Genomic DNA, 18,342 nt, shown 5'->3' with positions numbered 1-18,342 from the left:
TTTAAAGTGGTTTCTAGACTTCCTTTCATGCCAGCTTAAAGTCTTTCAAAGCTATGAGTGTAATGACTGCCTTGGGCATGCAGATGGAGTCTTTGTTCTATGTTTGCATCGGGACCGCACGTGCCACTCACACCCAGGAGGCTGCCTGACAGAGGAGGCAGGGGGTGGGCAGGGTAGAGGAGCCTGGACACCACGAGACAAGAGGAGCCAGGCTGGCTGATGTGTCGCTGGGTCTGGGGACGGGGGCTGCTTCCCTTCCCGCCTGCCCCGGGACCCCACCCTGCTCCATCAGCTTCCCCTGCCCCCAGCCTGGGCCCTGGGCCCTGGGCCAAGCCCTTAACAGAAGGCAGAAAGGCCGCCCGTGTCCATCTGGCCTGCTGGGACCACGGGGGCTCCCTCCTCCTGCCTGGCTGTCTGGTCAGCTCTGGCCAGGCATGGCCGCTGTCCCTTCTCGCAGCTCTGGAGCTGGGGGTGGCAGGAGCAGCACCAGGACTCTAGGAGGGCTGGTCCCAGAGCTCGTAGTCCCCACCCCCCCCCATCCCCCGTGGTGCTGTCCTGTCTCCAGGCGGAATCCTGCCCGAGGGCCGGGAGGGGCCGTGCAGCCATGCTGGGTCACTTCCCTTCCCCCACGCCTCTGCCATTCTGCCCCCGCAACACCCGGGGGCGTGAGAGGGGCTGTGTGCTGGAGCCGCCATCCCAGCTCTGTCAGGCAGGCCAGCTGAGGGGCTTTCCACACGCGGCTCCCCTTGGGCTGCGGTGGTCCCCCTGGCGTGAGGACGGGGACTGCGGTGTCCCTCTTGGCCTTGGGTTGTCCCCTCACGGGGTCCTCTGCGTGTGCCCCCTCCTCAGACTAACATCTGTGTGCCTGCGCTGTCTGAGAGCCAGAGGGGACAGCAGTTTCCTCAGAAAACAAAGCCACTCACCCGACAGCCCGTGCTGCGCGTCGGGACAGCCCCAGGGCCGTTTCTGTAAGTCCTAGATCTCAGCCTTGGCCGCCTCCCGGCCGGTCGCTGTCACCAAGCCCTGTGAGTAGTGCTCCCCCGTCTCCCACTCCCCGTCTCCGGGGACAGAGGCTGGCCTTCCATTGCCAGGACCTTCCACGTCCAGCATCTGCCAGGGAGGAGCAGGTTGTCTGCTCTTTTCTCGGCCAGATCACTATTCCTGGGATGCTGGTGGTTGAGGTCCCTCTGGGTAGGCGAAGGCATGAGGGATCCTGCTGCTGTCCTTGCCCTTGGAAGGTTCAGGGCCAGAGGGCGTGGGGACTGGCGAGCACTCCTTCCTCTGAGCATCTCTTGAAAAGCGTGGCTGCCTGCCCAGGACCCGCGGGCTGGCCCGCCATCACTGCGGGGCCGTGGTGAGCAGTGGACAGAGGGGCTGCCATTGCTGCGGGCCAGGCTGGCTCTGAGCTCACCCGGTGGGGGCTGCTGGTGGGAGTTGGCTCCCTCCCAGCGCTCAGGCCAGGGGTCTGCCTGGAGGAAGGGAGAGAGGATTCTTGTTTGATCCCTTCCTGGGTCAGGATGATCAAGGACTAGATGGATGGCCTTGCCCTTGGGAACATCGTCCTGATTGTGCCGCCGTGTTTGGCTGAGGAACGTGGGTAACCTTTGGACAGGTTTTTATAGCACGAGATCAACGTGGATGCCGGGTGGCCGACCAGACCCTGTCACACACCCCATTGTCACGAGTTTAGCAGGAAGAAGGACCAGTACTTCCCCCTCGAGCAGTCCTTACTTTCCCAGCCTGGTTTCCGGGGGCCCAGGTGGTGACACGTCGGCACTTGACAGCTCAGGGGTACCAGCAGCAGGACAACCAACTTGTCTTCTGGGCATCAACCACTGTCACACCTCATGTGATGTCACAAGAATGGGGACGCAGGCCAGGCAGGGAGGGCCTGAACTCGGTGCCCATTCTCCAGGTGGGCAGGTGGGGCCCAGGGGCTGTGCTGGGGCTGCTGGTCCTTGTGGGCAGGGGTCCCTGAGGCTGTGCAGGCCTTGTGGAGACCCCCACCTGCACATGTACCCAGTGACTGTGTGATGATATGACCACGGACTTGGTGCCTGGAAGCAACTCTCTTTTTGTCTGACGTTCCTAAGAGTCAGGAGTCCCACACAGATCCCACTGGGCTGAGATCCAGGTGTGGGCAGGGCTAGTCCCTCCGGAGGCTCCAGGGAGCACTGGCTCCTGCCTTTTCCAGCTTCTAGAGACACCGCCTCCCTGGCTCACAGCCTCTCCCCACCCTCGCAGCCAGCAGCCCAGCATCTCGAGCCCAGCAGGATCCTCTGCTTTTGAGGACCCCTGTTACCATTGGGGTCCACCTCGGGGTCCTTGGCTCACCCTGTCTGTGGAGTCCCCGCTGCCAGTGTCTGGCTCCATGTCCTCAGGTCCTAGGCTACGGCATGGGCGGCCTTGGGGGCCGTGGCTCCTCCAGCCACACCACTCAGCTCCGTTTATTTCAGGAGCTGCATGCCCACTGTGGCCCTGAATTAAAATGCTGCTGAAGACACTGCCCACCTCCCTCCCCACCCTGCTACCTCTCAGGAAGCCCTCCCAGTGCTGGCCCTCAGGGGCCAAAGAGTGTTCAGGCCCTGAGGACACTTCTGTCCCCGACACATGGAACCACTTGTTTAAGGTTTTGCTTTTAAAAAATTCTACAAGCTGTGTGTGGCAGCCACAGAAACGGGAAACCCAGATACAGGAAAAGAAAACGTATCCTGCTTCTGCCCCTTCCCCTTTGGAAGGACCTTTAGCGTGGGTCTCCCCCCAGCTACTTGCCGACAGCTTGACTCGGTGCCCCGTGCGAGGACACCGCTTGGTGCTCTTCCAGAAGGTTCCCTGGGCCCGGGGCAGAGCTCCATGGCCAGGTTGCCGCTGCTTCCAGCTAGGCTGCCTGTCAGGGGACCTGGTTGCAGGTGGGACTGCCCAAAGCCCAGGTTCCTTGGGCAGGGTTGGGGAGGGTGGCCTGTCCTGGGCAAGGGGGCTGGAATGGGGCTTCTGGCCACTGACCCCTGGGGTGCCCTGGTCCCTTCCTCTGACTCATCTCTCTTCTGTCCCTGCAGAGGACGGGAGGGGCAAGCTGCGGCTGGCCAAGGCCAAGAGTGACAGGAAAAAGAAGAGCTACGGCGCCCCACACCCCCACTACCCGCTGCTGCCGCCGCCCCCGTCCACCCAGTTCACTGAGGAGGCGCCCTTGCTGGAGATCCCGGGACCCGCCCCCGGCCTTGAGGCTGCCGAGGAGAGCCCCCCGCCACCGCCCCTCAATGTGGTGCCCCCCAAGGCCCCTGGCGAGGAGCCAGAGGCAAAGCCGCGCCCTGTCATCCCCATGCTGTACGTGGTACCTCGGCCCGGCCCTACCGGCAACAAGGGCCCTAGGTCCTGCCAGCAGGCCTCGGAGCGCTCTGCCCAGAAGGGCCCCACCTGGAAGGAGCAGGCCACCCCCATGGAGCTGACAGGGCCCGAGGAGGAGAGCGGAGCCAGTGAGGGGCAGGTAAAGGGGCGGTGGGTACTGGCTGGGGGGGTCCCCCACCCCTGTGTGCCGACCGTGGCCTCGCTTGTCCCAGATGGGCCCTGTGGCTCCCATCCCGGAGGCCAGTGACACAGATGTGGTTTAGCAGCCACCACGGATCGGGGCTGCACTTTCCTGGGGTCTCCTGCCCCCGACTGGGGACTCTGGGGTCCTTTGGAACCGGGCTCTGGCCCCAGAGAGCAGTCCCTGCTTCTGGCCCCAGAGCTGCCCCCTCAGAGGCCTCCTGTGCTGTTTTAGAATCCGTCCACCTTTTCCAAGTTGAAAATGGAGATCAAGAAGAGCCGGCGCCACCCTCTGGGCAGACCACCCACCCGGTCCCCACTGTCCGTGGTCAAGCAGGAGGCCTCGAGTGATGAGGGTGAGTGAGGGGGTCACTGGCTCTGCTGGGTCCCTGCCCCGCCTTCTGCCGCCCGCCCATCCAGCCTGCTCACTCCCACCCCAGCGCCCCCGCGCAGCATCAGATCCTCTCCTCAAATGCCTCAGGGCTAAAGTGTCCCCTGCCTATTCTACAGCTCCCAGGCCCCATAAATGAGCACCTTGCTTTGGGCAGATCCCTGGGGACCACCAACACAGACCAGGGTGGACGGCACCCCAGTGCCCTCAGGGAACGCAGGAATGGGCCTTGGGGCCTGGGGACAGCTGGCCGGGAACCATAGCCAGCAGAGGCCTGCCCAGTGACAGATGGCAGGTTGGGCAGGATGGATGTCTGTTGGTGGCCTCCATCTTACAGGACGTGGGGGAGACGGTGTCCCCACCCAACTTCCAGGGGTCTCTGCCCCCCGCCACGGCCCGACCACCCTGTGTCCTGTCCCCACACAGGATCGGCCTTGAGCCGGGGACCCATCCCCGAGCACACTGGCCGGTGGGGTCCTCAGTGCTGACACCCCTCCCCACTCCCCTTTACTTCAGAATCCTTCCCTTTCTCCGGGGACGAGGACGTGGGTGACCCTGAGGCCTTGAGGTCATTGCTGTCCCTGCAGTGGAAGAACAAAGCATCCAATTTCCAGGCCGAGAGGAAGTTCAACGCAGCAGCCGCCCTGACAGAGCCCTACTGCGCCATCTGCACTCTTTTCTACCCGTACAGCCAGGTGAGCCAGCGCCGTGGGACCCCAGGTCCACACCAAGCCGGGAGTGTCTGCCTGCTCCTGTGGGCGCTCTGCCAGAAGCCAGCCCTTGCACCCTGAAGAGAGGGTGTCGGGGACCAAGAACCCATTGCTTTTGGGGCCACAGTGGGCTCAGGGGAGAGCCTGGCTGGCGGGGCATGAAGCTAAGGCCCCAGTGAGGGCTACGGGGAGAGAGCCTGGGGTCTGAATTTCACTGGAAGGTAACTTACTCACAGGTATCAAAGAGGATACAAGTGCAGGAAGCGCTGTTCTCTGAGACGCCCTCAGCCTGACCCCGGGGCCCAGGAGTGGGCCAGGGAAGGGCCTGCGTGGTGAGCAGGGGTCTGGAAGCCCGACCAGCATGGGGCTGGTGACGGTGGGCTGGGGCCAGGCAAAGAGTCCCCGCGTGGCCTGGCCCGGACACAGCCCCGACTCTGTCCTGAGTTCCCAAGTCATGAACCTGGCCTCTCCCCGCGTTCTGCCCTGAGCCATCCGCTGCCAGGTTTCCTTCTTCACCTGTTTGCTGCCCTGGCCCTGACCGCTGCCTGCCTCCTGCCCTTCCTGCTAGCGTCTCACCACAACCACGCACGGCCCGGATGGAAACGCCCAGCCCTCGGCCTCTCCACCTGCCCCACAGCCATCCTCTCCTGTGACGCCTGCCACCACCCCCACATAGCATGCCCTGTGCTGTCCCCCAGCATCTCCCACACACCCACCCAGCTCCCTGCCTGGCCAGGTGGATTTCTGTACATTCTTTGGTTCCATCCCACTTGCTACCTCTTCCAGGAAGCCTTCCTGGATCTGCTGTCCCTGGCTGACTCAGGCCCCCCTCTGCTTTTGCTCCTGCCCTCTGTTTATCAGCCCTGGAGGACAGAATCAGATCTCACGTGCTTTGTGATCCCCAACTCCTAGCCTAGTGTCAGATGTTTTCCATGCATTAGCTGGGCTGACCGAGGTCTGTGCACCATGCTGGGGTGGCATGCCTGTCTCCCGGGCCCTGGTGCTCTGAGCGGCTGGGACCTGCTATCCCTAAGCGATTCAACACCTGGTAGTGGAAACAAGTAAGATGTGCCATCCGGACATCTTTGCCAGGCGTGACCTCCTCGGTGCTGCTGGCATCTGTGCTGGGAACGTCTGCTTAAGAGGCGCATCTCCTTAATTCCAGTGGCTAAGTGAAGCATCATGCCTGAACTTAATCATGCCCACAGTGCTGGCGGGCCTCCACGGCCACAGCCCTCAGCATCAGGGCCAGGCTCTGCCTGTCCTGCGTCATGGGAAGAGCTATGGCTGGACGTTGTGCCTGTTTGGAACCTAGCCAGTCCCCTCATCCAAGGTGGACCCCCCGTACAGGCACATACAGTGCATCAGACCAGTGGTCCTGGTGACCGCTTTCCTTCTGCTTGAGCTGGGCAGAGTCCTCCCCTCACTCTGGGGGTGCTGGGGAGGCTCATCTGGGAGCCCCACCATCCTGTGACAGGCCCAGTGTTGCTGGATTTTTCATCACAGACTCTTCATCTGGTTGGATCTGGGGGGCTTGGGGGACTGGGGTACAGTGGTCATGGCGTGCAAGTCATAAGTATAGATACACAGGTAACATGGCATCAGGTGATGGTCAGGACCACGAGGCCGACAGTGGGCAAAGGCTTGGGGGCTGCTGGTCACGTGAGCGAGAGATGAGCACCCCGGACAGTGGGGACTGCACATGCAAAGGCCCTGGGGCAGGACCCAGCCTGGCATTTGGGGTGTTGGGGAGGGACAGCGAGGAGGCCCCTGTGGCTGGAGCAGAGCAAGCCCAGGGCCGTGGGGGCAAGCCAGTCAAGGACTGTGGGGTGGTGTCTGTGCTGGGTCTGGATGTAACTCTTAAGTGGGAGAGTTTGTGGGTGGGTGGGACACGATCTGACTCTCTAGAGGAGGATCTCTCAGGGGGCTTCTGAAGCAGGGCTGGGATCCGGGAGGGTGTCAGGGAGAACTTGTGGTGGGGCAGCTGCAGGTGTCCCAGTAGGGTAAGCTGGGGCTGGAGGTCCCGCCTGCCCTAGGGTGGGCTCTCTGCTGAAGGTGTCCGTTCCTGCAGTCCCTGCAGACTGAGAAGGAAGCTCCTCAGGCTGCCCTCGGGGAGGGCCCGTCGGCCATCCCACCTTCCAGAAGCGGCCAGAAGACGCGGCCGCTGATCCCTGAGATGTGTTTCACGGCCAGCGGGGAGAACACAGAGCCGCTCCCCGCCAACTCCTACATCGGCGACGACGGGACCAGCCCGCTGATCGCCTGCGCCAAGTGCTGTCTGCAGGTCCATGCCAGTGAGTGCTGGGCCAACACCTGGGGGGCTGCAGGTGGGCAGAGTGTCTGCAGGGCAGGGCCACCCCTCCCTTTGGCTGCTGCTTCCAGCATATAGAAGGACCTGGTGTCATGGCATCAGGGTCTCCATCCTTGGTGGGGCAGACGTCCTGCTGCCCCCCAGTCAAGGTAGGCCTGCCCGACACTTTCTTCTGGAAGGTTCCACTGTGGCCTGCCCTCCCCTCCCAGGCCTGGGGGGCAGCAGATCGGGTCCCCATCAGGGTCTGTGACGTTTTACATGCTGTGCCTTGGGGCTGAGGCTGGAATTGATGGTAAAGCTGAGATTCTGCAGAGGTCCAGGAATCTGATTTATCTCTCCTGTCGGTGATTCCCGCCCCTCCCCACCTCTCCCCCAAATCCTGAAAGCCCAACCTACCAGAGATAGGAAGATGGATGTCTGTTCCCTTCTTGGGTGGAAGGGGGTGGCGAACATCAGATTGTGGTCCAGGATGGCGAGAAAGCTTCCTGGAGATGGTTAATTTTGGTGTGGCCTGTGGAGGAAGCTGGCCATACATCTCTGGCACCTTGCCCCTGCGAAGGCCTGCCTGGAGCTGGCTCTGTCTCCTGGCTGGGGTCTGGCTCTGAGACACGCTCCCTGGGTGTTGGGGGCGGAGGGGTGGGTGGCAGCAGTGGACCCACCACCCTGCTTCCCTCGAGGGGCCCCGCCCAGCTATGTCAGTGGAGAGAAGGCTTAGGAGACAAGGCTCAGCACAGGCGTCTCCTTTGGGACCTGGCACTAGACAGAGGGGGAGCCCACACCTCCTCCAGGAGCCGAGACCACACCCCCGGGTCCAACCTCGTCTGAGGGCCCAGGGGACAGAGTGGGGGCCTCTTGGGTACCTTGCTGGCCCTCAGGGGCTCAGTGAGGACACAGAGCCCCCTTCCTGCTGTCCTGCTCTCTCCTGGAGTTTCCCTGGGGACCCCTTGGTACTGCTTGACGGCCCCCTCAGACTTCAGAGCCTGTTTGGTGGGCAACAAGCCCTAGCTGCTTGAGGGTCCCTGCAGTATTACTGGGTGGCAGCGCCGATGAGGCGGGGCCCTGGGGCATGGCCCTCCACCCCTCCTCCATTCCGCCTCCCCATCTCTGAACCCAGCCACATCCCACAGCCAACTCCCTGGGTAATTCCAGGGCCTCTCACTGTGCTTTCAGAAGCAATGGTTCTGAACTGCGGACTCCCAAGGCCCACTTTTCATCTTATGCAACGTCTGGGTCCCCTTGCTGCGCTCTCAGCTCCTCCCGACTGGGGTAGGGGGCAAGGGCCAGGCTGAGCCTCCAGACCCGGAGGAGCTCTGGCGGCAGAGTCGGGGGCGGGGAGCCTGCTGTCCTTCCCCATCCCTTTCCAGACTTTCTCGGGCTGTGTGTGCAGTGGTCCGGATTGAGGCCGAGCAGGTGGTGAGCGCAGTTACTGCATCCGGAACCCCCCGCCCTACCCCCACTGGCCTTTGATAGCCTGCCCGCAGCCATGGCGACAGACTCGCTTGCCCTGTCTTCTAGGTTGCTACGGCATCCGCCCGGAGCTGGTCAACGAGGGCTGGACGTGTTCCCGGTGCACGGCCCACGCCTGGACTGCGGTAACTCGCCCCTGCAGCTGGGGTGGTGCTCTGAAAGCCGGCGCGGCCTGTGGGGGAGCCGGGCCTGGGCCCCGGGCTCGCCCGATCCCGCGGGGAGACCTTGGGCTGGCTGCCTCACCTCCTTGGGTCTCGGGTGGAGCCCATCGCTTCGGTGGCCGCTAGTGTGAAATGTAAGGACCGCTGGCGGGGGCCGGAGCAGATTCCGGAGCAGCAGGCGGGCGGTCCCGCCCTGCACACCCCTCAACGAGTTGTCTGGTCCCCGCAGGAGTGCTGCCTGTGCAACCTCCGGGGAGGCGCTCTGCAGATGACGACCGACCGGAGGTGGGTGGAAGGGCCCCTTCTAGGGGACAGGGGTACCTGAGGGGCGACTCGGGGCAGGGACAGGACCAGCAGGAGCAGATGAGGTCCTGTCGGCTTGGCAGGCCCATGCCCACAGCTTTGAGATGACCCTAGAGGGGACGAGGCCCACCTGTGACCCCTGACCCCTTCCGCTCCTCCCCCAGGTGGGTCCATGTGATCTGCGCCATCGCTGTGCCGGAAGTGCGGTTCCTGAACGTGATGGCGCGCCACCCCGTGGACATCAGCGGCATTCCCGAGCAGCGGTGGAAGCTGGTAGGGGGCCTTTGAGTGCTGCCCCGAGGGTGGGGTAGCTACCCCGGAGCCAGGAGGTGGTTTCAGTGTGGCCAGCAAGTTACTCTTTGAGTAGGCAGGGGGTGCCTCTCTGTGGCTCAATTTCCTGCTTTTTACACACAAAAGCCACCGGCGCTCTGCCCAGTTCTTTCTTGCTTAACTTGTAATCGGCGACCAAATGGAATTTTAAGAACATAATAGGCAAGAAGATCTTCATCAGAAGTAACTGAAAATTCACACACGTTAAATAGCAGCTGCCAGTTTCCCTTCCCTCAGCCCCAGAAACCACCTGTCCTTTCTGCTTCTGTAGGTTTGTTCTCGCTTCCTCTTGGACATGCAGATTTGCAGCAGGTGACTTGCTTATTTCATGGAGCATAACGTCCTCAGTGTGCACCTGTGTGGCTGCAGATGGCAGGGTTGTCTTCTTTTTCATGGCCGAGTAGCATTCCACTGTGTCTCTACACTGCGTCATCTTCGTTTTCTCTCCGCGGATGCTTAGGTTGTTTCCAGGTCGTGCCTGTTGTAAGCAGTGCTGCCGTGAACATGGGGGTGCAGGTATCTTTTCAAGACAGTGATTTTGTTTCCTTCAGCGAAAGACCCACGAGTGGAATTGCCGGATCATATGGTAGTTCTTTTTTAACTTTTTGAGGAACCACCGTACTGTGTTCCATAGCAGCTACGCCAGTGTGGGTTCTGACCAGCAGTGTGTGAGGGTTCCCTTTTCTCTCTGTCCTCGCCAATACTTGTTATCTCGTGTCTTCTGGATGGTGGCCATTCTAAAGGTGGTTTTGATTTGCACTTCCCAGATAATTACTGATGTTGACATCTGCTTACATACCTGTTGGCTCTCTGTATGTTTTCTTAGAGAAATGTCTAGGCAAGTCCTTTGCCCATTTTTAAACTGGGCTTTTTTGCCTTTTTTGCTCCTCAGCTGTGGGAGCACTGTCTCTGGCTCCTCTAAGGAGCATAGCCATCCTTGGGCAGGAGTGGTCTTGCAAGTTTCAAGTTCCTCCGGCTCTTGCTGATAATGTCTCCTCCCCACCCTCCCCTAGTCTGGGGGAGCCTTCGGGGCAGTAAGCTGTAGTCAGTAAGCAAACACTGGCTTTCATTCTCAGCTCTGCTACCAGCCAGCTGTGTGACTCCAGACAGATTCCTTGATCTCTCTGTGCTCAGTCTTCTTCTCCATAAAATGGGGCTGCTAACAATCCCCTGCATGGGGAGCGTGAGCTGGGCCACAAAGGGAAGTGCACCAGTGCCTGCTCCCAGGTCATCACCTGTGAGTCTGCAGGGTGGCCTTGTGGGGAACATGTGGGGAGTGGGATGTGTCTTCCAGCCCCCAGGAGATGGGTCATTGGCCGGGGGTACGGACAGCATCCTGGCTGTTCTTGCCTGGTTTATTTCCCAGCTGCCTGGGACAGGGCCTGGGTACAGAGGCTCCTCCAGGCCTCCAGCGGGCAGGAGGCAGAGAAACAGGGTTGTAATTGGTGAGCCTGGTGAGGAGGCCCAAGTGAAGGCTCAGAGGCACCACCCTGGAGCTCCTAGGTGCAGGGCCTCCGGGCAGGGCAGAGTGGGTGGCTGGTGGGAGCCATGTGGCAGGGGAAGGGGCCTGGTCAGGAAACGTGGGGCTCAGGCCAATGCCAGCCCCGCCGGTCAGGATGGGTGTTAGGAAGAGGCCGCAGAGGCAGTGATTTCTCCAGGATCGCGGGCGGCAGAGGCCTCATTATTCAGGTGGAGTGATGGCGCGGTGTGCGGCGCCAGATAGATCCTGCCTCCCAGACGCTTTATGGATCATATGACATTTCCAGCTTGCAGCCTCTTCATTACCGTCACTTGTAACGATGAATTAAAAATCCTTTTACACGAGGCTCGCTTGTACTGCCTAATGGAGCCTCACAAGGAAGCTGGCAGTTAACTCCTGCTTGTCCGGCCGCCTGCCTGCCTTCCCAGGGGCACATGCCAGCTGCAGGCCTGGGGACGGTCATGCCTGGCCATCCACCCATCCTTCCGTCCCCAGGATTCTCTGGCCGCTGACCCTGGTGAGTAGCGGCTGCCCCAGCCGGCTGGTAGCTTGAGCCTGCTGCCCATCCCCTCACCAGCCCGGATCAGCTTAGGGGGCAGTAAGAGTGAAGCTGTCAGGGCAGGCGCTCAGACCAGCTCTGCCCTTCTCCTCAGCTCTGCCTTGAGGTGTCACATCTTGATGGAAGAGAAGGTGGATGTGTTTGCCAAAATTGGCAGGAAGGCCAGGGGCGGCAGGGAATGGCTTGACGGGGGAAAGGCCTGAGACATAGGACTGTGCCTCGCGGCCTCTGTGGCTGATGGCGCAGCAGCTGCGGCCCTCAGCCTCCTCCCACGGCCCATCCTGCACCATCCCCCGACCCCCCATCTCCTGCCCCCACCTCACAGCCTCCAATGAGGGAGATCCGGACAGGACTCAGCCTGAGGTCATGGCCTGGCAGACGGCCCAATGGGGGCCTGGCCCACTTTCCTCATGCTGTGGAAACTCAGAGCGGCGAGCTGCCCACTGGCCGGGCTTCTCCCGGGCCTTGGCTGTGGGGTCTCTGCCTCCTGGTGCGGAGCCCAGTTCTCAAGGGCCATGTCATGTGTCTCCCCCCCACCCCACAGGCCAGCGGGAGAATCAGGGATCGACAGTCTTAACAATGAGACCTCATTGCCATCGACCGGCACAGGGCTGCACTCCTGCAGCGCCCTTGCTGTGGGGCTTCTCTGGCTTTTGAACGTGGTTTACAGAGCGATAAAGGCCGGCTTATTAAACACCCAGAGTCATCAGCAGGTGGCTGCTGAGTGGAGGCAGGGTGTGGGCATGGGCACAGTGTCAATGGCTTGGGAGCTGACACCCAGCAGGGCAGGTCGCCCAGGCGGGTGTTCCCACAGTGTGGGCCCCCTGCCCCTCCTTATGAAGGGCCACACTGCAGTGTCTTTCATTCAAAATTAAGATAAAATCTCCCATTTCAGTGGCTTTAACTACATTCACAGATTTAGGTAACCATCATCTCTAGCTAGTTCTAGAACATTCCATCGCCACAGAAAGACCGGCCCCCCTCATTGGGTGACTGCCAACCCCCCGCCAGCCCCTGAAAACCCCTGACCCCACTGCCTGTCTCTGTGGATTGGCCTGTTCTGGACGTTTCCCATCAGTGGAGTCACACCGGCTTTCTGTGTCTGCTTCTCTCGCTGAGTGTGCTGTTTTCACGGTCCCTCCACGTGGTAGCAAGGTGCCTGCTCAGGCAGCTCTGTGGAGGGGCTCGTGGAAAAGAGGTCTAGAGGTGCTCCTAGGGGCCAGCTGCAGGCTGAGTTGGTGGGCTTGGGGTGGTCAAGACGCTCCCAGGATGACCCCTCCATGGGGCCAGGCCCCTGCACTCCAGCTTCGGGTTTCAAAGTCACTCCCCGGAAACAGACCTAGGGGCCCAGTAGGGCAGGGGCTCCCAGCACCAGGGGGCAGAGGTGCCAGCTGGAGCCCTGTTCCCACTGCCGTGCCCCCACAGAAGTGTGTGTACTGCCGGAAGCGGATGAAGAAAGTGTCGGGCGCCTGCATCCAGTGCTCCTGCGAGCATTGCTCCACCTCCTTCCACGTGACCTGCGCCCATGCCGCCGGCGTCCTCATGGAGCCAGATGACTGGCCCTACGTCGTCTCCATCACCTGCTTCAAGCACAAGTCGGGGGGCCACAACGTGAGTGCCGTCTGCCCCCCGGTCTGTCCCCCTGCCCCTCTGTCCTGCTGTGTGCTGACAGCCCCTCCACCGGCAGGTCCAGGTGATGAGGGCCGTGTCCTTGGGCCAGGTGGTCATCACCAAGAACCGCAACGGGCTTTACTACCGGTGCCGCGTCATTGGCACCACCACGCAGACCTTCTATGAAGTGAACTTTGATGACGGGTCCTACAGCGACAACCTGTATCCGGAGAGCATCACTGTGAGCGGCGAGGGGTGGGGCAGGGGGCAGCGCAGGCGCAGGGCAGGCATTGCCCTTAGGACGCTGGGGGGTCCTCACGGGCATCTCCTGCTGGAGAGCTCTGCCTGCAGGAGGGCGGGCCACAGGGCAGGGTGGCAGCAGACGCTGGGCACCCGCCCATAGCTCGCCCTGACAGTTTAAGCTGAGAGCACCACCTGCTTCTGGTTGGGACCTTTCTACTGAATGGGACCTTTCTTAGCCCAGGCCAGCGTGGTGACCAAGGCCAAGGGCGCCCCTCACCCCATCCCATCCTTCCCTCCACAGAGTAGAGACTGTGCCCGGTTGGGCCCGCCACCCGAGGGCGAGTTTGTGGAGCTCCGGTGGACTGACGGCAACCTCTACAGGGCCAAATTCATTTCCTCTGTGACCAGTCACATCTACCAGGTGAGGGGGTCCTGTTTGCCGGGTATGGGCTGAGGTGGGGCCCTCAGCAGGGTCCTTTGGGGACTGTGGAGCTAGCCTCTGAGGTCAGCGCAGGAGTGAAGGCAGGAAGGCCTTCTGACTGTCCCATATTTTCTCCTTTGGAGATGTCTTCTCGATTGTGTGTGTGTGTGGTAGAACATACTTAACAAAATTTACCACTTTCACCATTTTTTAAATGTACAATTCAGTGCCCCTGATTTTTTTAAAAAAATCAAGTTGATTGTGAGTTTTTTCTCATGATCATGGAAGAAAAGTTATTGACATGTGAAATCTTACAAGAAAATTCACCCCCTATCCCAGTGACAAAGACAATGACGGGTGACCCTGTGCTGTTTTCCCAGCGGTCGCTTGCAAGCCAGCCGTGAGTGGGTGGGCACGGGGCTGGGCTGGGTGGGCCACGAGCTGAACTGCATCCCCTTGGCAGGTGGAGTTCGAGGATGGGTCCCAGCTGACAGTGAAGCGTGGTGACGTCTTCACCCTGGACGAGGAGCTCCCCAAGAGGGTCCGGTCCCGGCTGGTAAGTGGCCAGGAGTTGGGGCGGGGGTGGAGGCATGGCTGCCTTGGGGAGCAACCCGTCCAGGCAGCCTTGGCATCCCGCCTTGGCCTGGTTTTGAGGCAGGAGGGGCAGTGGGAGAGTTGGCCCGGCCAGTAAGGAGGAGACAGCAGCACCTGAGCGTGGATCGCAGCTGCACGTTGGTGATGCAAAAGGGAACGAAAGAAGCTGGCCTTTTCTCATGACTTTTCTCCATCTTCTTTCTTTTGGGTTTAACCCAGAGGCAAACTTTTGAGGATCAGGGGCTGCGGCTGTGGGTGGAAGAGCCGAGTCAGAGCTAGGGGTCCCAGATGCGAGGTTCCTTGGGGGACGGACAGGAGCTGCTAGGCAGACCAACGGCCTGTGTACAACCCGGCCTTGCCTCCCAAGTTCTCTGGACGGCAGGGCTCCCACCCTGCTAGGGGGCCAGTGGCTGGGAGGCTAGGCCCCTCCTCTGCCTGCATGGGGGGTCACTCGCAGGACAGGATGGGGGTTCATGCAGAGGCAGGAGGGGCTGTCCTCAGCAGCCAAGGGCCATTGGCCTCCAGCAGGGCAGGCATTTCTTCCAGCCAGGCCCCCAAGCACAGCCTGTATTTCAGTCCATTCTGGCTGCTATACCATACTGGACAACTTAAACAATCTCGTAGGATTCTGGAAGCTGGAAGTCCAAGATCAAGGCACTGGCAGGTTCAGGGTCTGGTGAGGGCAGACCCTGGTTTACGGCTAGCTGCCTTCTATGTCCTCATGTGGTGGAGAGAAAGAGGGCGCTCTCAGGGGTCCCTTGATAACGGCACTGATCCTGTTCTCGAGGGCCATTCTTTCATGACCTCTTCTTTGCTGACCCCGTTGTGCTGTGCTGGGGCGGGGCTTCAGCATAGGACTGGACTTTGGGGGACACAGATCTCCACCCACAGTGCCCTTTCCGCTAACCCCCACGCCGTCTGCTCCCCTGTAGTCGGTCAGCACAGGGGCCCCGCAGGAGAGCGTCTTCTCCGGAGAGGAGGTGAAGGCCGCCAAGCGCCCTCGGGTGGGCACTCCTCGCGTCGCAGAGGACTCAGGGCGGAACCCGGACTACCCGGCCTTCATGGAGAGCCTGCTGCAGGCGCAGTGCTGGCCCGGAGCCCCCTACTAGGACCACCGGCCGCCCGTGAGCCCTCGGCCCAGCAAGGCAGGCGCGGCGGGCCCTGGCGTTTGCTTGCTGTGAATCCCTGTCCTCGCCTCCCAGCCCGAGAGGCTACCTCGGCGACAGGAGCGAGCAGGACGCCGCACGCGCCCCCGGACTCAGGGAGCAGGGCCAGGCGGGCTCTGGGGGGCCGGCGGGGGTGCGCACGCCACCCCCTTGACCCAGATTCGTAAACCACGTAAGCTCTTCTTCTCGTAAAAGGTGCTACTGCATTGCCTGCCTCCTGAGCAGCCGTGGAGATTGTGACTTCTGTACATACATTACCTTTGTGAGGTTCTTTCTATGAATACCTATTGTTTAAAAAAAAAAATGCAAGAAAAAAAGGAAAGAAAAGGAAAAATCACATCCCAAAGTTGTTTTCTAGATTTGTGGCTTTAAAAACAAAACGAAATGAAACAAAATGTCTTTTTTTCTCAGAACCCAGTGAGCTGCCCAAGATAAAAGCAGCTCAGCTTTTTGTTTGTCGTGTTTTCTGGTCTCACTTGCTGTGAGCGGTGGGGATGCGCTGTAGCAGTGGTGAGGCCTGGGGGCACTGGGAGGCGAGGGCAGGATACCTGGGCACCCCTGACGGTGGTGCCAGGTCACTCACTCTCTCCCAGTCGTGAGATCGAGAAGGTCTGGGCAGCTGGCACCACGAGGCCAGCACCCAGCGGGAGGAGGCTGGCAGCTCCTCTGGTGGCCTCCCCCTTCTCTGCGTGGCCTTTTGCAAAATAAACTCTCTCTCTTCTGGTGGTTCCATCTTCTGCTTCTTCCCCTGGGAAGAACCATCTCCCAGCTGAGGCTGCAGGTGGGCAGCCCTCAGGGGTCTGGCTGCTGCTCACAGGTGTGCAGGGGGTCTTCCCCAACCCCGAGGGCCTGGTACATCCTGTACAATCTCTGTGACACGTGAATTTGTGTGTCTGGGAGAGAGAGCTCTCAAGAGGGAATCACGGCTTTCAGCTTGGAGGGAATCTGCCCCAGAAGGCTTATGGGCTGAATTTCCAGGCAGAAAAACATGTTCCTCATTCCAGGCTAGGGGAGGAATGGTGCTCCCCACCACATCTCAGCCACCCCATGGTCCCCTGCAGAGGAGTTGAAAGCGTCATTTGCTTGTATAAAGATTTTTTAAGTTTAAAAAAGAGGTTCTAACAGTTGCCAGGCCAGAGAGAACCAAGTAAGGAAAGTGGAGAGAAGCTCCCTTGGTGGGGGGAAGGGCAGGTGCCCTAGAGGGGCGGGCGGGGCGGCGGGAGGTGCCGGGGAGTCAGCGGAATGTGGGGGTTCCCTCTGCATGCAGCAGGCCCCTGCCCCGGGGCGCTGTCCCTGTGTTCATATGTAGTTTGAAAATGCTATTTATATTGTAAAGAGAATAAAAAGAAGCAGGCAGACGCCCCTGTGGCTCCGGGTCGGGCAGGCGGGCCACCCCTGTGGCCAGGCCCTCTGGGTTCCACTCCATCCATGGTGGGTTCCTGGACCACTTGTGCAGACAGGCAGTGGCGCAGCCAAGGGGGAGCGTGCTTTCCCTATGAAGGTGTATCTGTGTCTGTTTGTGAAAGCAGGAGACAAACCCCCCACCCACCCTGATTTTTTTCCACCTGAGGTTAAGGATGCGCTGTATTTCTGCCTAATTCCCCTGCCTCTAGGTTCATAATGAATTAAAGGCTCGTGAGCACTGCGAATTACAGCTCCAGGTGGCTGCGGCGTCTTCTTTTGTCTTCTCCTCTGAGTGGGTGCCAGGGAGGTGGGCAGCGGTCTCCAGGCTGGGGTGGGCTCTGGGTGTCCCCTCCAGGAGGGAACAGGCGTGGTTCCTCCCCAAAGGGTGGCACATGGCCTGGCCCCACGGCCTCTGCTTTCTGCCTCCAGGATGGAGGAAGTTTCCTTACAGAGCTAGACATCTGAAGCTTGTGTCCACACAGACGTCTGGCCCCCGAGGCTTTCGAGTCTCCCTGGGGCGAGGGCCTCTCCCCCCTGCCCTCCCAGCCTCTGCGCAGTTCTTGTGACACCTGAGCCAGGGGTCATATTTTGTGGTGGGCAGCCATTGGGCATATGTGAGACAGCAGGGTCCACGTGGGGTGAGGCTGTCCCCCCCCAGTAGTTGTGAACGTGTTACTCATTCAGCCAGTACCCAGGATAGAGCAGTAGTTGTGACAGAAGTGGGAGAGGTGGACGGTATACAAAATGGGATGTCAGTTGGGATGTAAACAGTAGGAGGTCCTGAGGGAGATGAGAGGGTGAGGCATGGGGACATCTTGGGGCACAGCCAGTGCAAAAGCCCTGGGGCAGCACCATGCCTGGATTTCGTCCCTTGCACAGCTTGTGGGATGTTAGTTCCCCAACCAGGAATCAAACCCGTTGACTCCTGGCAATGGAAGCACCAAGTCTTAACCACTGGACCACCAGGGAAGTACCCATGCCTGGTATTTTGGAGGAACAGTTGAGTGGGACCATGTGACTACAGCAGAGCAAGGGGGAGGGAGGGAGGAGACGAGGGCAGGGAGGGGATGGGACAGGTCATGCAGGGCATTGTGGGCTGCAGGAAGGCTGGGGCATTCACCCCAGGGAAGTGGGAGCCTGAGAGGGTTGTGGGCAGAGGAGAGGCGGGGCCTGACTCTGTCTCTGCTCACTGGTGCCCTCTGACCCCTGAGAAGAGGACAGACCATGGGTTGAGGTGGGAGCCTGGGGACCAGGGCAGAATGGAAACACTGAGCATCTCGAAAGATGGCTTTTGAGGTGAGCTGGGCTATCACGGCTAGACATGGGGCCGAGGGCTGAGAGAAGGCATTTAGGACACATCAGCAGATGGGCCTGGGGGCTGTGGACAGGGCGCTCCTCTGGGCCTCAGTTTTTCTTCTGCAGAACGGGCATCCTTAAGGGTGCTGTGTCCTGAGCAAATTTCCTCCAATGAAGTATCCACCCAGCCACTGCCACCCTCAGCCTGCTTCTCCGACCCCTTTGCAGAGATGCTGCCTCCAGCACCCCACAAAGCCCCCAGGACTCAGTTTCCCCATCTGCTACAGGGGACTCTCTGCAACACTGACCAGGTGAGTCAGCATCTTCTGGCCCTCCCCGGGGCCTGGAGGATGTGGTCGGTCCTCAGTGG

General features: G+C 60.6%; 1 protein-coding gene across 2 annotated transcripts in view; it reads left to right on the top strand.

Moving 5' to 3' along the window:
* KDM4B (lysine demethylase 4B) overlaps nucleotides 1–16,448 on the top strand; it is a 116,375-nt gene extending 99,927 nt beyond the window's left edge. For both annotated transcript variants that reach the window (XM_052644438.1, XM_052644437.1), the window contains 12 exons: nucleotides 3,057–3,484; nucleotides 3,761–3,881; nucleotides 4,433–4,611; nucleotides 6,698–6,920; nucleotides 8,453–8,529; nucleotides 8,795–8,850; nucleotides 9,033–9,141; nucleotides 12,663–12,848; nucleotides 12,925–13,089; nucleotides 13,393–13,512; nucleotides 13,976–14,068; nucleotides 15,039–16,448. In XM_052644438.1, the coding sequence (XP_052500398.1) occupies nucleotides 3,057–3,484; nucleotides 3,761–3,881; nucleotides 4,433–4,611; nucleotides 6,698–6,920; nucleotides 8,453–8,529; nucleotides 8,795–8,850; nucleotides 9,033–9,141; nucleotides 12,663–12,848; nucleotides 12,925–13,089; nucleotides 13,393–13,512; nucleotides 13,976–14,068; nucleotides 15,039–15,215 (1,934 nt within the window). In that variant the 3' untranslated portion in view covers nucleotides 15,216–16,448. The remainder of the gene's footprint in view (nucleotides 1–3,056; nucleotides 3,485–3,760; nucleotides 3,882–4,432; nucleotides 4,612–6,697; nucleotides 6,921–8,452; nucleotides 8,530–8,794; nucleotides 8,851–9,032; nucleotides 9,142–12,662; nucleotides 12,849–12,924; nucleotides 13,090–13,392; nucleotides 13,513–13,975; nucleotides 14,069–15,038) is intronic.
* Nucleotides 16,449–18,342: the final 1,894 nt, after the last annotated feature.

The sequence above is a fragment of the Budorcas taxicolor genome, chromosome 7, assembly GCF_023091745.1.
Source record: "Budorcas taxicolor isolate Tak-1 chromosome 7, Takin1.1, whole genome shotgun sequence".
NCBI lineage: Eukaryota > Metazoa > Chordata > Mammalia > Artiodactyla > Bovidae > Budorcas > Budorcas taxicolor.
The sequence above is the reverse complement of the archived record's forward strand: the minus strand, read 5'-3'. Positions and strand labels throughout refer to the sequence as shown.